This window comes from Solanum stenotomum, chromosome 2 (assembly GCF_019186545.1).
Source record: "Solanum stenotomum isolate F172 chromosome 2, ASM1918654v1, whole genome shotgun sequence".
NCBI lineage: Eukaryota > Viridiplantae > Streptophyta > Magnoliopsida > Solanales > Solanaceae > Solanum > Solanum stenotomum.
Window position 1 is genome coordinate 57,393,708 of NC_064283.1, and position 19,965 is coordinate 57,413,672.

General features: G+C 32.5%; 1 protein-coding gene across 1 annotated transcript; it reads right to left on the reverse strand.

The window, feature by feature from the left end:
• Nucleotides 1-15,963: 15,963 nt before the first annotated feature.
• LOC125856131 (zinc finger CCCH domain-containing protein 49-like) lies at nt 15,964-17,508 on the reverse strand. The gene is made up of 3 exons (XM_049535692.1): nt 17,451-17,508; nt 17,198-17,316; nt 15,964-16,308 (listed from the first exon to the last, which is right to left on the reverse strand). The coding sequence occupies exons 2-3, from the start codon at nt 17,300-17,302 to the stop codon at nt 15,964-15,966; spliced, it is 450 nt and encodes a 149-aa protein (XP_049391649.1). The 5' UTR covers nt 17,303-17,316; nt 17,451-17,508.
• Between the last annotated feature and the right edge of the window lie 2,457 nt (nt 17,509-19,965).

The window sequence follows — 19,965 nt, forward strand, 5'->3', positions numbered from 1 at the left end:
TGGGTTATTCAAGAATGTTATTTTTTGGATTCTTGATTGTTGGATTATTCATGAATGATGTTTTCTGATTTTTGAATGTTGGGTTATTCATGAATGGAGCTTTCTGGGTTCTTCAATGCTGGGTTATTCATGAATGCAGTTTTCTGGTTTATTCAATACTGGGTTATTCATGAATGTTATTTTATGGGTTTTTGAATGTTGAGTTATTCATGAATGTTGTTTTCTTGGTAATTGAGTGCTACTGTGTTATTCATGAATGTTTTTTTCAATGTTTTTTAATGATATTAGGTTATTCATGAATGTTATTTTTTGGGTTTTTAATTGCTGGGTTATTCATGAATGTTTTTTTCTGGGTTTTTGAATACAGGGTTATTCATGAATGTTGTTTTTTGGGTTTATGAATGCTGAGTTATTCATTAAAGTTGTATTCTGGGTTTTTGAATGTTGGGTTAGTCATGAATGTTATTTTTTGTGTTTTTGAATGCTGGGTTATTCATAAAAGTTGTATTCAGGATTTTTGAATGTTGGGTTATTTATGAATGTTATTTTCTGGGCTTTTGAATGTTGGGTTATTTATGAATGTTGTTTTCTCAATTTTGAATGGTGGGTTATTCATGGATGTTGTTTTCTGAGCTTTTGAATGCTAAGTTATTCATGAATGTTGTTTTCTGGGTTTTTGTATGTTGTTGGGTTATTCATTAATGTTGTTTTCTAGGTTTTTGTATGTTGGGTTATTCAAGCATGTTGTTTTGTGGGTTTTTGAATGCTACTGGGTTATTTATAAATGTTATTTTCTAGGTTTTTGGATGCGGCTAGATTATTCATGAATGTTATTTTCTGGATTTTTTAATGTTGGGTTATTTATAAATGTTGTTTTCTGAGTTCTTGAATGTTGTATTCTGAGTTTTGAATGTTGAGTTATTCATTAATGTTGTTTTTTAGATTCTTGAATGTTGGGTTATTCATGAATGCTATTTTTTGGGTTCTTGAATGCAGGGTTATTCATGAATGTTGTTTTTTGGGTTCTTGAATGCTGGGTTATTCATGAATGTTATTTTCTGGGCTTTTGAATGTAGGGTTATTCATGAATATTGTTTTCTAGGTTTTTGAATACTGGGTTATTCATGAATGTTGTTTCTGGGCTTTTGATTGTTGGGCTATTCATAAATGTTATTTTCTGGGCTTTTGAATGCAGGGTTATTCATAAATATTGTTTTTTGGTTTTGAATGCTGAATTATTTATGAACGTTGTTTTCTGGGCTTTTGAATGCTGGGCTATTTATGAATGTTGTTTTCTCGATTTTTTAATGTTGTTTCTCTGGTGGTAATGAGGTAGTGATCATCAGAGGGTTATTGAATATTCGGGTTATTGAATGTTATTTTTCTGTGCTATTGAATTTCTCTGGGTTATTCTGTGTATGTAATTAGTTGATTATGAGTTAGTGATTATTACATGTCTTATCTAATTTAAGTTTACGTTGTGATTCAAACACATGGAGAATCACTTTTAACATGATAAATTTAACTCCTTTTTTGCCTTTGTAGTCATGGCAGTACGAAAAATCACATGTGCTAAAAATCCAGAACTTATTGTTGATAAATACTTTAAGAAGGTAATGAAATCCAAAACTCATTGCTGATAAATACAAGGTAATGAAATTCAAATTAAGTATATGTATGATAGGCAGAGAAGTAATAATAATAGTCCATGGTTGTTGCAGAATGAGTTTACATGGGTGGGCAAAAAAGTCCTTCTACACAATTATAGGCAAGGAAGATGTGGTAATTAAGTCTGTCAATGTATTACGATACTATTTTAATTGTATTAATTTACATAATTAAGTCTGTTTTTATTAATAATATCATGTATTACGATATTGTATTGATTGTATTGGTCTACGTACATAATTAAAGGCTTTTGATGGACATGTGCCGGTGTTGGTGCAATAATTGTCGTGGATGCTATAAAACGGTAAAGGGCAGTTATACCATTATCCAAACAATAGGTGATCGATTGCATTGTTGAAAAATATCAAAGTCCCGAGCTTGAGAAAGCATTGAAGGAAAATGAATGCCCACCGATTAACTTTTTTCTGGTATACCAATTTGCTATGGATTACGGCATTGTGGAAGAGTATAAGTATCCCTACACAATGGAAAGAGGCGTTTGCAAGTGTGGTAGTGATGAAGTTAGCGTAAACTCTACTAGTACAGTTTTTTGCTCATCTTCCTGTTTTATTATTTTATTGTTGTGTTGAAAGTAAAAAAAAAATTTATGCAGACTATCAAAATTATATTGATGGATACAAAGAGTTGGACCTTGAAAAGGTTTCTAAGCAACGCATTAGAAAATAGCCAATAACTTGTGATATCATTGCATATCCAATTAGGCACGACCACAAAGGAAAGGTTTGTATTTATTATTTTTTTCCTTTAACTTATTAAAAATCTTAAAGGTTGTGTGTCTGAATGCCGACTTAAAATAAAGAATTTTGGACTGGATGAAATAACTCTTTTTTATATTTACTATTTTCTCTGATCCATTTTTCTTGTGTTGTTTGTCTTATACACATATTTAAGAAGGATAATGTGATTTTAATTACTTATACTTATTTTTCAATCTCAATTAATAGTATTACACTTCTTCTTACCATAATTTGATATAAATTACACATTCCATAATTTTAAAAAAAAATAGAAAAAAAATGAAGGTAAATTTGTAACATAAAAATCCTTGTTCACATTTTTTTTTCGTCAATGCTAATTACACATCCTTCTATAATAATAACTTGCTCTCCAATTCAACAGTTTACCCACTTACTCTCTCGTTTACTCTACCTTCAGGTTCTTACTTCTTTTTTCTGGGTTTTTGAATGCTTCTGGATTATTCACTAATGTTGTTTTATGGGTTTTTAAATGTTGTTGAATTTTTCATGAATGTTATTTTTTTAGTTTTTGTATGCTGCTGGGTAATTCATGAATGTTATTTTCTATATTTTTGAATGTTGGGTTATTCATATATGTTGTTTTCTTGATTCTTGAATGATGGGTTATTCATGAATGTTGTATTCTGAATTTTTGAATGTTGGGTTATTTATTGATGTTGTTTTCTAGGTTCTTGAATACTGGGTTATTATTGAATGTTATTTTGTGGGTTCTTGAAAGTTGGGTTATTGATGAATATTATTTTCTAGGGTCTTGACTATTGAGTTATTCATGAATGTTGTATTTTGGATTTTTGAATGCTGGATTATTCATCAATGTTGTTTTCTGGGTTCTTGAATGTTGGATTATTCATGAATGATGTTTTCTGGGTTCTTGAATGTTTGGTTATTCATGAATGCAGTTTTCTGGGTTCTTCAATGCCGGGTTATTCATGAATGTTATTTTCTGGGTTTTTGAATGATGGGTTATTAATGAATGTTATTTTATGGGTTTTTTGAATGCTAGGTTATTCATGAATGTTGTTTTCTTAGTTATTGAGTGCTACTGGGTTATTCATGAATGTTGTTTTCTGGGGTTTTAAATGATGTTGGGTTATTCATGAATGTTGTTTTTTGGGTTTTTGTATGCTGCTGGGTAATTCATTAATGTTGTTTTCTAGATTTTTGTATGTTGGGTTATTCATGAATGTTATTTTCTGAGTTTTTGAATCCTGCTGGGTTATTCATGATTGTTGTTTTGTGGGTTTTTGAATGCTACTGGGTTATTCATTAATGTTATTTTCTGTGTTTTTGTATGCGGCTGGGTTATTAATGAATGTTATTTTCTAGGTTTTTGAATGTTGGGGTATTCATAAATGTTGTTTTCTTGGTTTTTGAATTCTGGGTTATTCATGAGTATTGTATTATGGATTTTTAAATGTTGGGTTATTCATTAAAGTTATTTTCTAGGTTCTTGGATGCTGGGTTAATTGAATGTTGTTTTATGGGTTCTTGAATGTTGGGTTATTCATGAATATTATTTTCTAGGTTCTTAAATTTTGTATTTTGGATATTTGAATGTTGGGTTATTTATGAATATTGTTTTCTGGGTTCTTAAATGTTGGATTATTCATGAATGATGTTTTCTGGGTTCTTGAACGTTGTGTTATTCATGAATGATGTTTTCTGGGTTCTTGAACGTTGGGTTATTCATGAATGCAGTTTTTTGGGTTCTTCAATGCTGGGTTATTCATGAATGTTATTTTCTGGGTTTTTGAATGTTGGGTTATTTATGAATGTTGTTTTCTTGGTTATTTAATGTTGTTGGGTTATTAATGAATGTTGTTTTCTTTGTTTTTGATTGCTGTTAGGTTATTCATGTATGTTGTTTTCTGGGTTTTTGAATGTTGGGTTATTCATGAATGTTGTTTTCTTGACTTTTGAATGCAGGTTATTCATGAATGTTGTTTTTTGGGTTTTTGAATGATGGGTTATTAATGAAAGTTGTTTTCTAGGTTTTTTAATAATGGGTAGTTATGAATGTTGTTTTATGGGCTTTTGAATGCTGAGTTATTTATGAATGTTGTTTTCTGGGTTTTGAATGTTGGGTTATTCATGAATGTTGTTTTTTGGGCTTTGGAATGCTGGGTTATTCATGAATGTTGTTTTTTCTCAATTTTGTATGCTGATGGGTTATTTATGAATGTTGTTTTCTAGGTTTTTGTATGCTGCTGGGTTATTCATGAATGTTATTCTCTCGGCTTTTGAATCCTTTTTGGTTATTCATGAATATTATTTTGTGGGTTTTTGAATACTACTGGGTTATTCATGAATTTTGTTTTCTGGGTTTTTGTATGTGGCTGGGTTATTCATGAATGTTATTTTCTGGGTTTTTGAATACTGGGTTATTTATAAATGTTGTTTTTTGAGTTCTTGAATGATGGGTTATTCCTGAATGTTGCATTCTGGGTTTTTGAATGCTGGGTTATTCATTAATGTTGTTTTCTAGATTCTTGAATGCTGGGTTATTCATTAATGTTATTTCCTGGGTTCTTGAAAGCTGGGTTATTCATGAATGTTGTATTTTATGTTTTTGAATGCTAGGTTATTCATTAATATTATATTTTGGCTTTTTGACTTCTGGGTTATTCATGAACGTTGTTTTCTGGGCTCTTGAATGCTTGGTAATTCATGAATGTTGTTTTCTAGGTTTTTGAATGTTGGGTTATTCATTAATGTTATTTTCTTTGTTATTGAATGATGTTGGGTTATTCATCTATGTTGTTTTCTGTGTTTTTTAATGTTGCTGGATTATCCATGAATGTTATTTTCTTCGTTTTTGAATGTTGGGTTATACATGAATGCTTTTTCTATGTTTTTGAATGTCGTGTTATTCATGAATGTTGTTTTCTGGGCTTTTGAATGTTGGGTTATACGTGAATATTGTTATTTGGGTTTTGAATGTTGGGCTATTAATGAATGTTGTTTTCAGGATTTTTGAATGTTAGGTTATTCATGAATGTCATTTTCTGAGATTTCGAATGCTGGGTTATTCATTAATGTTGTTTTCTGGATTTTTTAATGTTGAACTATTCATGAATGTTGTTTTTTGGGCCTTTGAATGCTGGGCTATTCATGAATATTGTTTTCTGGGTTTTTTAATGTTGTTTCTCTACTGGTAATGAGGTATTGATCATTAGTGGGTTATTGAATGTTCGGGTTATTGAATGTTGTTTTTCTGGGTTATTGAATTTCTCTGGGTTATTCTGTTTATGTAATTAGCTGATTATGAGTTAGTGATCATTACATGTCTTATCTGATTTAAGTTTACGTTGTGATTCAAACACATGGAGAACCACTTAAGTTTCACTTTTAGCTTGATAAATTTAACTCCTCTTTTGCCTTTGTAGTCATGACAGTACGAAACATCGCATGTGCTGAAAATTCAGAACTCATTGCTGATAAATACTTTAAGAAGGTAATGAAATCCAAAACTTATTGCTGACAAAAACAAGGTAATGAAATTCAAATTAAGTATATTTATGATAGCCAGAGAAGTAACTATAATAGTCCACGGTTGTTGCAGATTGAGTTTACACGGGTGGAAAAGAAAGTCCTTCTACACACTTATATGCAAGGAAGATGTGGTAATTAAGTTTGTCCATGTATTACGATACTGTTTTAATTGTATTAATTTACGTAATTAAGTTTGTTTTTATTAATAATACCATGCATTACGATATTGTTTTGATTGTATTGGTTTACGTACATAATTGAAGGCTCTTGATGGGAATGTGCCGGTGTTGGTGCAATAACTGTCGTGGATGCTATAAAATGAAAAAGGGCAGTTATACCATTAGCCAAACAATAGGTGATCGATTGTGTTCTTGAAAAATATCAAAGTCCCGAGCTTGAGAAAAAATCGAAGGAAAATGAATGCCCACCGGCTAACGTTTTTCTAGTATACCAATTTGCTATGGATTACGGCATTATGGAAGAGTATAAGTATCCCTACACAATGGAAAGAGGCGTTTGCAAGTTTGGTGGTGATGGAGTTAGCGTAAACTCTACTAGTACAGTTTTTTTGCTCATCTTCCTGTTTTATTATTTTATTGTTGTGTTGAAAGTAGGAAATTTTTTGATGCAGATTATCAAAATTGATGGATACAAAGAGTTGGACCTCGAAAAGGTTTATAAGCGACACATTAGAAAATAGCCAATAACTTGTGATATCATTGCCTATCCAAGTATACACGAGCACAAAGGAAAGGTTTGTATTTTTTTTTCCTTTAACTTATTAAAAATCTTAAAGGTTGCGTGTCCGAATGCCGTGTTAAAATAAAGAAATTTGGGACGGATGAAATAATTCTTTTTGATATTTATTACTTTCTCTGATCCATTTTTCCTGTGTTGTTTGTCTTATACAATTATTTAAGAAAGGATAATATGATCTTAATTACTCATACTTATTCTTTAATCTCAATTAATAGTATTACACTTCTTTTTACCATAATTTGATATAAATTACACAGTTCATAATTAAAAAAGAATAGAAAAAACAAGAAATGAAGGTAGATTCGTAACTTACAAACCCCTGTTCACATTTTTTTTCCATCAATGCTAATTACACATCCTTATATAATAATAACTTGCTCTCCAATTCAACACTTTACCCACTCACTCTCTCGTTAACTCTACCTTCAGGTTCTTACTTCCTTTTGCTAGGTTTTTGAATGCTTCTGGGTTATTCATGAATGTTGTTTTCTGGGTTTTTGAATGCTGTTGGGTTATTCATGAATGTTATTTTCTTGGTTTTTGTATGCTGTTGGGTTATTCATGAATGTTGTTTTTTGGATTTTTGTATGCTGCTGGGTTATTCATAAATGTTATTTTCTGGAGTTTTTAATCCTGCTAGGTTATTCATGAATGTTGTTTTGTGGGTTTTTGAATGCTACTGGGTTATTCATGAATGTTATTTTCTTGGTTTTTGTATGCTGTTGGGTTATTCATGAATGTTGTTTTCTGGGTTTTTGTATGCTGCTGGGTTATTCATGAATGTTATTTTCTGGATTTTTTAATCCTGCTAGATTATTCATGAATGTTGTTTTGTGGGTTTTTGTATGCTGCTGGGTTATTCATGAATGTTATTTTCTGGATTTTTTAATCCTGCTAGATTATTCATGAATGTTGTTTTGTGGGTTTTTGAATGCTACTGGGTTATTCATGAATGTTATTTTCTTGGTTTTTGTATGCTGTTGGGTTATTCATGAATGTTATTTTCTGGGTTTTGGAATGCTGGGTTATTTATAAATGTTGTTTTCTAGGTTTTTGAATGTTGGGGTATTCATGAATGTTGTATTCTGGGTTTTTGAATGTTGAGTTATTCATTAATGTTGTTTTCTAGGTTCTTGAATGTTGGGTTATTCATGAATGTTGTTTTCTGGGTTCTTGAATGCTGGGTTATTCATGAATGCTGTAATTTGGGTTTTTGAATGCTGGGTTATTCATGAATGTTGTATTTTGGGTTTTTTACTACTGGGTTATTCATGAATTTTGTTTTCTGGGTTCTTGAATGCTGGGTTATTCATGAATGTTATTTTCTGGGTTCTTGAATGCTGGCCCATTCATGAATGTTGTTTTCCGGATTATTGAATGCTGCTGGGTTATTCATGAATGTTGTTTTCTCGATCTTTGAACGCTGGGTTATTCATAGCATGGTAAATTTAACTCCTTTTTTTGCCTTTGTAGTCATGACAGTAGGAAACATCGCACGTGCTGAAAATCTAGAACTCATTGTTGATAAATACTTTAAGAAGGTATGAAATCCAAATTAAGTATATGAATGAAACTCATTGCTAATAAATATTTTGAGAAGGTAATGAAATCCAAATTAAGTATATGTATGATAGGCAGAGAAGTAACAATAGTCCACGGGTTATTGCAGATTGAGTTTACATGGGTGGGAAAGAAGGTCCTTCTGAACACTTAGTCAAGGAAACTGTGGTAATTAAGTCTGTCCATGTATTACGATACTATTTTAATTGTATTAATTTACATAATTAAGTCTGTTTTTTTTTAATAATACCATGTTTTAATTACGATATTATTTTGATTGTATTGATTTACGTACATAATTGAAGCCTCTTGTTGGGCATGTGCCAGTGTTGGTGCAATAACTGCCCTAGATGCTATAAAACGGAAAAGGGCAGTTATACCATTATCCAAACAATAGTTGATCGACTGCATGCTTGAAAAATATCCAAATTTGGTGATTGAGAAAATGGTGAAGGAAAAGGAATTCCCAATGGGTAACGCCCGTATGGTATACCAATTTGCTATGGATCACGGTATTGTGGAGGAGTATAACTTATCCATACAAAATGGAAAGAGGCGTTTGCAAGTGTCATGGTGATGCAGTTAGGGTAATAGGGACAATCTAGTCCAGTTTTTTTGCTCTTCTTCCTATTTTATTATTTTATTATTGTGTTGAAAGTAAGAAACGTTTTGATGCAGAGTATCAAAATTGATGGATACAAAAGGTTGGACCTCGAAAAGATTTCTAAGTGAGGCATAGAACGACGCATTAAAAAACATCCAATAACTTGTCGTATCGTTGCCTATCCAATTCTATACGAGCACAAAGGAAAGGTTTGCATTTTGTTTTCCTTTAACTCTTATTATTTGTATATATATTCTAACTTTCTTAGTTTTAAACTTAGGTAACTTACCAACCGACGGCGCATGAAATTGCAAACCAATCGCTATATAGGGGTCATGGTCATACAGTACTCATCGTTGGTTACGGTAAAGATAAAAATGGGGACGAGTTCTATTCCATACAAAACACCTGGGGGGAAAGTGGGCACACAAAGTATTTGGCAAGATCGCACGTTGCCTTGCATCAAATCTGGCGTATCCTATTATTAAAGTAACTTGAAGATGTTTGTTTTTCTCGAGAAAGACTGTCTTGATTTTGCACACAAGTTATTTTTTGTTGCACATTCAAAAGTTATCTTCATGTTCTCATACTTGAATCATAATTACAAACTTGTGTACAAGAACTGAAAAGTTATAAATTAAATGTGTATCCGTTCTATATATGCAAAGGCCCGTTGACAGGTCCAACATCAAAGAATCATCATTTTCAAAAAAATTGGTGCAACATATAAAAGACTTGATTTTCATATTAGTGAATTAGTACAATGTCATTGCAATGAAGAAGTTGACAATATTATTGCATATATGTAAGAAAGCAAATGCATCTGCTTTGTGCATTACATAAATCTCAACATATGTTCATAAAATAATTCTCTTTTCGAACTTAAAAGCTTCTCTAGAGAAACTTGAGAGACGTGTGTTCTTCAAATTGGTCACAGTAGCCATGTTACCATTAAGATTAGCAACCAAAATGTTGTAGCAAACACGACCAAGTACCTCCACATGATTTTATTGGAATGGGTGATTTTAAAAATCCAATTTAGAATCAAAACTTAGCTATGTAACCATGAAAACCAAAGAATTGAAATATAACATCAAATTTCTTTCCTTCTGTAAGTTTGTTCCTGCAAAATCAGGAAGAAAAATGATGTGAGGACACTTTGGCTAAAACTATTCATTTACTGGACTCAGAAAATTTGCTTACTACTAAATTTCTGATATAGAAGCACCATCTATTGACTACAAATTTCAACTATTTCTTGGGAGTAATAATGTCACACATGTAAATATGAGAATTAAGATGGGCGTCTTCCTCTTACCAGTTCTAAAATATTTCAAGTAGACCCCCTACATGTGATTACTTAGGTCAGATGGTAAGTGTTCAAGCTCCCGTTAGTGTTCGCTCTTTATCAGGTATCATGAGACAGATACAATTCTAAACATATTGATAGAACATATAAATTATAACGCCATATTTTGTTTTTAATACATAACCTGTCTCATTCCAGCCTTCAGGTACCTTTCTTGTCCATTTGTTTACCTCAAGTCAACAACTCCAATATAGCAAGAGAAATTCTCATTGTTTATGATATCTTTAATAGAGCATTTTCTGCTAACAGCTTGCTCAAACATGTTGGCCACTTCTCATGTTAATGCAGTGTGCCTCAAGTCAATTTCTCACAATTATAGATGCTAGAATAACTTTAATATTCATACGTTGAAGAGACTAAAGAAATCTCGAAAGCATTTGACAAAGAAGGGTTATTATCATCATCCTAGAGAGAAATCAGTAATCATGCTAGCTTCAAGTCATATATATAAGAAATAACTACCGAGAAATAAAAGATGATTAAGGAACAATGAATTACATGAAGTGACTAATATTCTCTGCCTATTAAATTTGTAAGATTTAAGTTATATCTTGTACACTAACTTTCAACTTTAAGTTACAGGACTTAGCACACAGGACCTTTGTTTGTGCTACAAAGGAACACATGACAAACATTCTTCTTCTTTTTTTGATAAGGAAAATGACAAGCATTGTTCTTATAGGGGAACCATCTCTATATTCAAGCTTGACAGTCACTACCAAACGTTTTTGAAAAATGCAAGCTGCAGGGATGGTTGTGAAGCTTGTATTGATAATCTTCGGGGCAGAGTGGAAGAAGGGGAAAATTCTCGACGAGGTTCAGTAGGAAAGAACAGAGTAGCCATACCTTTCAATCTAGCATAGATGAAGTAGGAGATCAGGCAAATGTTTCATGCAATGGTGTGGCAAGTCATATGTATTATAAGAAATAATCACCGAGAAATAAAAGACAACTCAGGAACGTTGAATTACATCAAGTGACTAATATGTTTTGCCTATAAATTTGTAAGATTTAAGCTATCTTGTACACTAAGTTTCAACTTTGAGCTACATGACTTGGCATACAAGACCTATGTTTGTGCTACCGAGGAACACAGGGCAAGCATTCTCCTTATAGGGGAACCATATTGCCAAACATTCTAAATAATATGGTTATTCTAGAAACGAAAGGAAAAACTCAATTTAGAACATATCATTAGCAATTCTGATATAAACACTCAACTCAGCACATATAAGTTGAAATATGACTCAACTATTCAACGCAAATGTTTCATCATTTTGGTGAGTTTGATAAAAACCAGTCATGTGTAATTCGGAAAACAACACACAAATACCATTGTTGCTAGATTATTAATCTACTACATGTAATTAAATGAAAATGTACCAATCGCAGTATTTTTTTGGTAAATAAAAATTTAATATGTCCGAGAATGAAAATGAGGGCATATTCAGTATAAAGTTTGAAAGTTTAGTGAACCAAAATAAATGATAGCCCCCAAGGCCTAGCTCAAGTGGCAAAAGGTGGAGGATTTGTGGCTTAGGTCGCAGGTTCAAGCCCCACACCATGCAAAGCGAAGCGCAGTATTTAAGTGGAGAAGGGTAGAGGGGCGGGCCCATTATCCAGCGAGTTTAGAAGGCTGTGATTGGTCCAAAGGGCAAGTCACAGACGGATTTCTCAGTTATCAAAAAAAAAAAATGATAACCCAATTACTTCTTAAGGATAGGGCATACTTCAAGAAAGGTTGAGAGAAATTGAAAACCTGAACTCCACATGAAGTCCCATTTCATTCACGTTCATCAAATATCAAAGATAGAGATCATGTCAAATCGTATTAACTTGTATTGATGAATTGTTTTAAGGCTAATTAAATAGCAGGCAACGATTTTAAACATCCAATGCCGAAAAATACTTTATATATCTGCAGACAGACATGAGCATAGTCTAAAGCAAATACATACGTACTACACAGAGTACAAAAGACAATTGATCTCGTACTTCAATCATCCTAGGAATATCCTTATGCTAAAGGAAAGAAATTATCACTAACATGTTGCCTCCATTAGTTGGAGGCGCAAGTTATTCCTAAGTTTAAATATCAATTCAAAACTATCAAAGAAACTTTGACCAAGAAAAAGAAAGAAGCAGTAAACCAGTGAAAAGTGAATTACCAACCTGACCAGTAAATGAGAATATCAAGATTACCCTTGACCTCCTTGGGGAGTTGGTAGTTGAATTCATCAAAAGAATAAACTGAAAACTTAAAGGATGACAACACCTTTAAGCTTCAATCTTCATAACAATGTTTGATGAGCTATGAATGACTAAGATTGTCTAAATTGAAATAAACTTAACTACATAGTAATCGTGAAGAAAGAGATATTACCTTGCATAAGCATAAATCTCACATTCTTGTCAATTTCCCAGCCAACACCAAAACCAAATGCTACATTCTGATCTAATATCATATTTAAGCCAAAATTCTCACCCTACCTGCAATCAAATCAGCCAAATCAACAAAAAAAAGAAAAGAGTGCGTGAATCCATACAGTGACCCTAAATATCAACTCAACTAATTAAACTAATAAAATCAAATTCGAAGAAGTGAAATAATTAGCTTTAAGTTGTAGAGCATCTGTCAAAAGATAAAAGAAAAAGTATTCAGTTATTTTATGCATATTATCAAGCACTTCTCTACTGATCTAAAGCGCAAGATCCCAACATTTATAAGTTATGCTCTTCTATGTAATAAAAAAATAAGTTGTAGGTTTTTCATTTCAGGTGGGATCTATAGCACAAGATCCCAACATTTATCGTGAGATGATCATCGGTGTCAGGTTGTGTTTGATGTTGTTGATTCTCTTGGAATTCCTAAAATGCAAACCTTAAATATTGATGGTGTTTTAGATAAATCCCATTGTTCAAGGAAATATCTGGTGTAGCAAATGAAGAGTCCAACCTAACTATATTTAACAATAATTGCGAAGTCAAGGCGATTCTTTCCTGAACTATTATAATGGATCTAATAATTCCTTTCCCAGAAGATGGCCATAGCTTTCTAGAGCAATCCTTGATGACTTCTGTTTGTCATAGTTAATTTCAGATTCTTCAAAAAAAAAGTATAATTTTTTTTAAAAAAAACATAGAAGTATAGGACTTGATTTTCCTACGATGAAACATTTATCCATACTGCATAAAGGAAGAACTGCAATTTTTCATTTTAGAGCAATTCTTAGGGGTGCAGTACTGAGTCACAAACTGCTACATTCATATTCACCTCATTTTTGCATGAGTAGAACTTGTCGGTAAGTCCACTAATAAACACTTCTACACGATATCAAGTCAATAATCAAGTACAATGAAAAAGACCAATAAATTAGAGAATAAATAAACTTAAATTATTAGTCTTTATATCAGACAGAAGTTATCAAGGATTTTTCAATTGATAGTCATATTCTCATTAAGTAATCACCAGGGGAAAAAAAAGGAAAGTAAAAAACTCACTCTACATTTTCGTTTTCCTTAAGTTCATATAAATTTGCCAAAGCAATGAAACTGCATTGAGAGGAAGAGAACTCAATATACCATTAATCTTTATGCTTGCGTGTATTTGATTTTAGGAAAATCAAGTAGAATAAGAGATATGAAGTGCAAGTTAGAAGGAAAAAATTGTTGGTATGTGTATGTTAGTCCTTTTCAACCAGAAAGTTACTACAGAGTAATTCATGCCAAAAAGGAAAAACATAGCACAATTTCTGAAAAGAAGAACTAACGTACACATACACGACTTTTATCCTTCAAGATTGTGTTAGCAGCTTTATATTAATGGACATTGCACGAAGATCATGTAAAAAAATCTCCACCACACTGCTTTCTTTCTTTTCTTAGCGTCCACAACTCCCCTGTCTTGTTAGAAGCGAAGCTACTGTCAACAAAAATCAGATCTTAAGGCCTTAGGTAGGGGACACTCTATATATTTTTTTGGGATAAGGATCTGAAAAATACCCCAACTTTGGTCGAATTTGATGTTGCGATACTAAACTTTCATGAGGACCTATTACCTCCCTAGACTATTTAATACCGTATTTTAAACATATATATTTGCTCACGTGGACATAAAAAATAATGCAAAATTATAAATAGTAATGTGTCCACGTGGACACATATATACCTTTAAAATACACTATTAAATAGTTCAGTGGGTAAAAAATACAATATTAAATAGTCTAGGGAGGTAATAAGTCCTTATGAAAGTTTAGTATCGCAACAGCAAATCCGACCAAAGTTGGGGTATTTTTCAGACCCTTATCCCTATTTTTTTTCATATAAATATAATTGTTGTAACCTAGAAGAGCCCGTATATATTGTTCTAAAGAGTTTCTTTTCTCTGTATTTAATTCTCCACAACCCACTTCTACTTGTTGACAACTATCTTGTCTTAGATTCGATACACTTATTTATTTATAAGAAGAATAATAGTTTCTCAAATTCCCCTACATTGTGAGGGTAGGGAGGCACTATCCCCTTTGTAATCATTCTGCCTAAAGCATCCACTGACAAGATGTTTATGAAATTTTTTCATGGTTAAAGGATGTTGTGATTCCATATATGATCTTCATGAAAGATTAAGAAACTACACCGGCCAAAGCTTCAAAAGCAACCTTCAGTGATGTTAGGTTTCCCTCGTTACCTAAGCATCTAACTTACCATCCGAGTTTGGAGACTTCTGTTTTAGTAGCCCTGCATCATCATCACTATAAAAGTTGATTAAGAATTTTGGTGGCCGGTATGAAGTCGATGACTTAAGGGAGAAGAGGAATGTAATAAAGTCACAACAAGCAGCAGAATTTAGCAGGATTTCTAAGGCCTATCAGCTCCAAATCGCAAGTCTAAGGCAAACACTAGCCTACGCCTTGGCTAAAGGCAAGAACAAGCTACCAAAAACTATACAATCAACCAAAGGATACCACTAGACATGATACAATAAATGCAATCAAAGTAAGCATGCTCAATCTCCCGAAACTACTCGAAAATAAGGCTTAGGCATGTGTTCTATTAACTAAACATGATACAAATTAGAAACACATTCCAATACTAGCAAATCAATATGAATTAACTAACATAAACTCAATCTAAGGACCGGTAAGCCATAGCCTACCTCAAAGGTGATTGCGCGCGTTCCAAATCCACTAAACCGGAGCTTTACCATTCTGAATTGTCTCTGATTGTTGCCAAACTATCAAATAAATGATCACAACGTCAATGTGGATGTTTTGACACCCAAATCACAACAATTAAAGTCGGGCCCAAAAAATGAGTAAAAATTAATATTGTGGAACCCGCATCAGGAATTCTGAAATTGACTCTTTCAACTGGTCCCAAGTAGCTCTAGGAACTTCTGACTCGAAAACGGGCACAATCCGAACCTTACAATGAGTTAAAATAGACCATGCAATAACAACACATATAATTCACCTATATGACAGATTCTTATCCTGCACCTCCCGACCAAGCCAAGCATCAAACCTCTTTCTATCTATCTTGTATGTTGGGTCTTTTGTTCCATGTTGAAATAGAACCTTAATTGTTACTACTAATTACTATTGGTCACTTATAATTGTATTGTAGATTAAAGAATTATTAGATTGTATTAGACGAGATTTTACAAAAAAAAAAAAAATTCAATTTCAAAAATTATTTATATAACACAAATTATCATACAAAAGTATGAGTAATCAATAAGAAATACTATAAACAGCCTGGAGATATTGAAAGTTTGACACCAGGAGATTAAATGCCAAAATGGTCATATGAGATTTAAGAAAACAAAAATCGTTCAAATTAACAGGATAAAGATTCAGTTGCACATACCCATAGTAACAGTCCTTAATGTTTTGCTGTGACAACTCCCCAGTCTCCGGCATTTCATGCCTATAAGGACACTCGTGACCACGTATATAGAAACTGCAAACATGTGCCTGATTTCTCTTGTAGTATGGAGTTGTTCTTTGGAGCTTCAAAATAGTGTCATTTGCATGGACTTTTCCATATGAAGATTCATAATCAATCCCTGCTCTTGCCTGTTCAGAAAGAAAGCAAATGTCAACAGGAGAATATAGAAAAGCAAAGTGATTAACATACAACAGTTTTGTCTGAAGCGAATCTTTTATGTTCACTTTCTATCAAAGGTTCTCCATATATATATATATATATATGTCATTCCTTATGTAATCCTCCCTCTGATATGAGGAAGGGGGGGAAACACAATAATAACACAGCCCAATCAATTTTGGGCTAACAGAAAGTTTCGGCTCAAGGATTTAGCAACTTTTTGAATAAGCTAATCCACATTTGCACTCTGAAAGTTGCAAGTAAAAATTGTTCACGGTAACAAGCACATGCCCTCAGTAATAGATGAGTATTATTCCAATTTGTGTGTGTATGTTGTGTGTGTGAGTGGGTGGTGTTGAGGAGGGGTATGCATGTAACTGTGAATATGCAGGTGGAGCACAAAGGCATGCTATAAGTATTAATAGACTTCCAATTGAAACTTCACACACCCTAGGGTCATGCTCCTCTGCGAAATATATTCTCTATTAACGTCACTCTTGGGGATTGCATCATTAGAATTGATACTGAGAGCAGTGTCTCAGACCAGAACTGGCAAACCATACTCAAGATCCAAAAGACAAACTTGACACTTCAACTTACTGCAGAAGGGTCGTGTGCATACCTTCCACTCCTTGTCATAAGAAAAAGGTGTGACCTTTTTAAACCAAAATTAACTAACTTTGATGGAAAAAGCTCAAACAATTAGGAGAAAATTAGACACAAAATCAGTTCCTAAATTCTATAAACACACAACCCCTCAATTCTAGTTCAAAAACACCATAAACATAAACACCAAATCATGAAATTATCTAAAAAAAATAAAAGGAAAATCAAAGAAGAAAAGTTCAAAAATATTACCATTTGCACATACGGACTATCCCCGAGACAAGACTCAGATATAATCGGAAAATCAGACCGTTTCCATCCATCTGCTTCTGCATCTCTAAGCAACCTATGCGCCATTAATTACTATATTCCTGTTTATAAAGAAAACAGAAACTTATCAACTAAAGCTTTTTCTTCACATCCACTGCATCAAAAAGTTCCAATTTATCAAATATAAGGTACCTAATTAGGTTGATTTTATCAAAAAACGAAGCACAAACTTTACCTCAGTGAAATCCAGCGGCGGAGGAAATACAGTGGCGGAGCTTACGGCGGTGGCGGAGCTTACAGCGGCGGAGCAAAAGGAAGGAGTGAAACTAATTAAATTAAAATCTCTAATGGTATAAATATGTCAAAAAATTATTGATCGAAAAATAAACAAATACATGTAATGCCTTTATTGAAATTAGCAAAGGCACGAAGAAGAAATATATAGATTTCTAATTTTCTACCAAACTTGCAAATAAAACACCACAAATGTATATTTATCTTAGCACCAAACAGTATTCAAAATAGGATGACTTGCTTAATTTTCAAAAATATTTAAAGAAAATGAACATAAATTACAATGAAATCCAACTTGTGCTCATTTTAATTGATAATCCTTGATAGAAAGAATATTTCTCAAAGTTTTACATAAACTTGATATATGTGGGGTGGAGGTGGGGGTATTTAGTACTAATTAGCTTAATCGTCGCCCCTTATATTTCATAATGCTAACATCTTATTTCCTATTCCTATCAAACAGTGTTTTAAAAAGCGAGGCATGAGACGATACGTTTTACTCAAGGGCGGATCCACCCTATGCCCAGGGGTTTCATCCGACACGGTTTCGTCAAATTTTTTAATATTATATATATGGAAAAAACGAAAACATTAGTAAAAATAATAAAAATGACACTCCCTGCACAATTGTGTTGCCTAGGCTTGTTGGTTTGACATCCAGCTGGAATGTATTAATTCTCTCAACTGGCCGGGTTCCAGTCTCACTAAGAGCAAAGTTTGTTTGATTTTTGGTTTATTAAGTAATAAACATTTTTTATTAATATAGTGTTGTTATATCAATTATTTATTATTAAATATCGTCACCGCTTATTGAAAATCTTGCGTACGCCACTGAATTTTTACTTAGTACGCCCTGTGGATCTTTAAATTCTTAATTTATGTTACAGTATAATAATACAATTACATATAATAATAAATCAATCTCAATTACAAATATGATAAAATAAATAAATAGAAAATAAAAGTTCTAACATGATTATACAAGTATAAATAATTTAATATCTTAATTTTCTAATAATAAAAGAATCATCATTTCTCAAAAATATTTTTTTATCATTCCATATGATTTACCNCCCCCCCCCCCCCCCCTCTTTAAAAGAAAATAATTAATAGTCTTACTAGTATTATAATAAAAACATCACTCTATCATTATTAAAAATAAAATTACTTTCAAATAGCTAAATAAAATATAGTAATAATTTTGAGACATATGACAAAACCATGAAGACCAATAATAAGTGAAAAAGTAAAATTTTGCAACGTATTTATAAAAGGAATGTTACATAACATATAATTACTTTCACAGTGTTACCAAATAGGAAATATGCAATACTAAAACTTGTTATTTGAGTTATTCTCAACCTTCTTTATCTCTATAGATTAAATTTATTATGTATCATTCAATTATTCAAGAATTATGAGGCTCAACAATGTTAACTAAAGATTTTAACACATAATGTGTAAGATCTGTTAGGCGAGCCTTGAGCGTTGCGCGTGCTTAGGGCGTACAATTGGACGCTTAGGACATAAGTCTTACAGAATTAAGTCTCACACTTGAGTCTCGAGACGTTTTGCTAGAGTCCCGCCCTAGCACGAGCCCCGAGGCGAGTCCCAACAGAGTTTTTTAAAACACTGCTATCAAATATCAAACAAAAATTGTAATAAAACTAATAGATGATGGACAATGGACATATACAAAGAATAAATAGAAAATATAAAGTCATAACTATGATTTTGTTAAACTATATTTTCTCTACTCTAACCATTGATGTTGTTCAACCTTTCGTCAGCTTTTTGTCTTTCAACAATAATTTTTTTTGTGATAGCCTATTTGATCTTACGACAACATTGCACATACTTATTTCTCCCATTATTTTTCTCAAATTTCGAATAGAGAAGAAAGAAAATCCAAATGGTAGAATGATTAAGGTTATGAGCCGTGAATTTATAGGGATAAAAGGATGTTAATGAAAAAAATTGTGTAAGTATTTACCACACATGTTAATGATTGGGAATGTGAAAGATCACACGTACGTACGTTCATGCATATAATTAAATAATACTTCTCAGTTCTTCACTACAATGCACAATGTAACTAATACGTAATTAATTCATGTGAAGACTTCAAATAGGGGTGATAAATGGTTGGATTCGATCGGATTTGGATGGATTGAACAAATATGGTTTGGATTACAATCCACCCAAATAGAATATGAGCAAATACGAATTTGGTCAAATATGATTTGGGTAAAATGGTTCTAACCTTAAAAAAATCTGTTTTTCAAAAAAAAAATTACCCCCTCCCCCCGGGGAGCCCCCCACCTTCCCCCGGGCACCCCCCCCCCCACACACACCTTCCACCAACCTACCCCTAAATTTTTTGTTTTTCAAAAACAAAAGAAAATCTGTTTTTTCAAAAAAAAAAAAAAAAATTACCCCCTCACCCTGGGAATCCC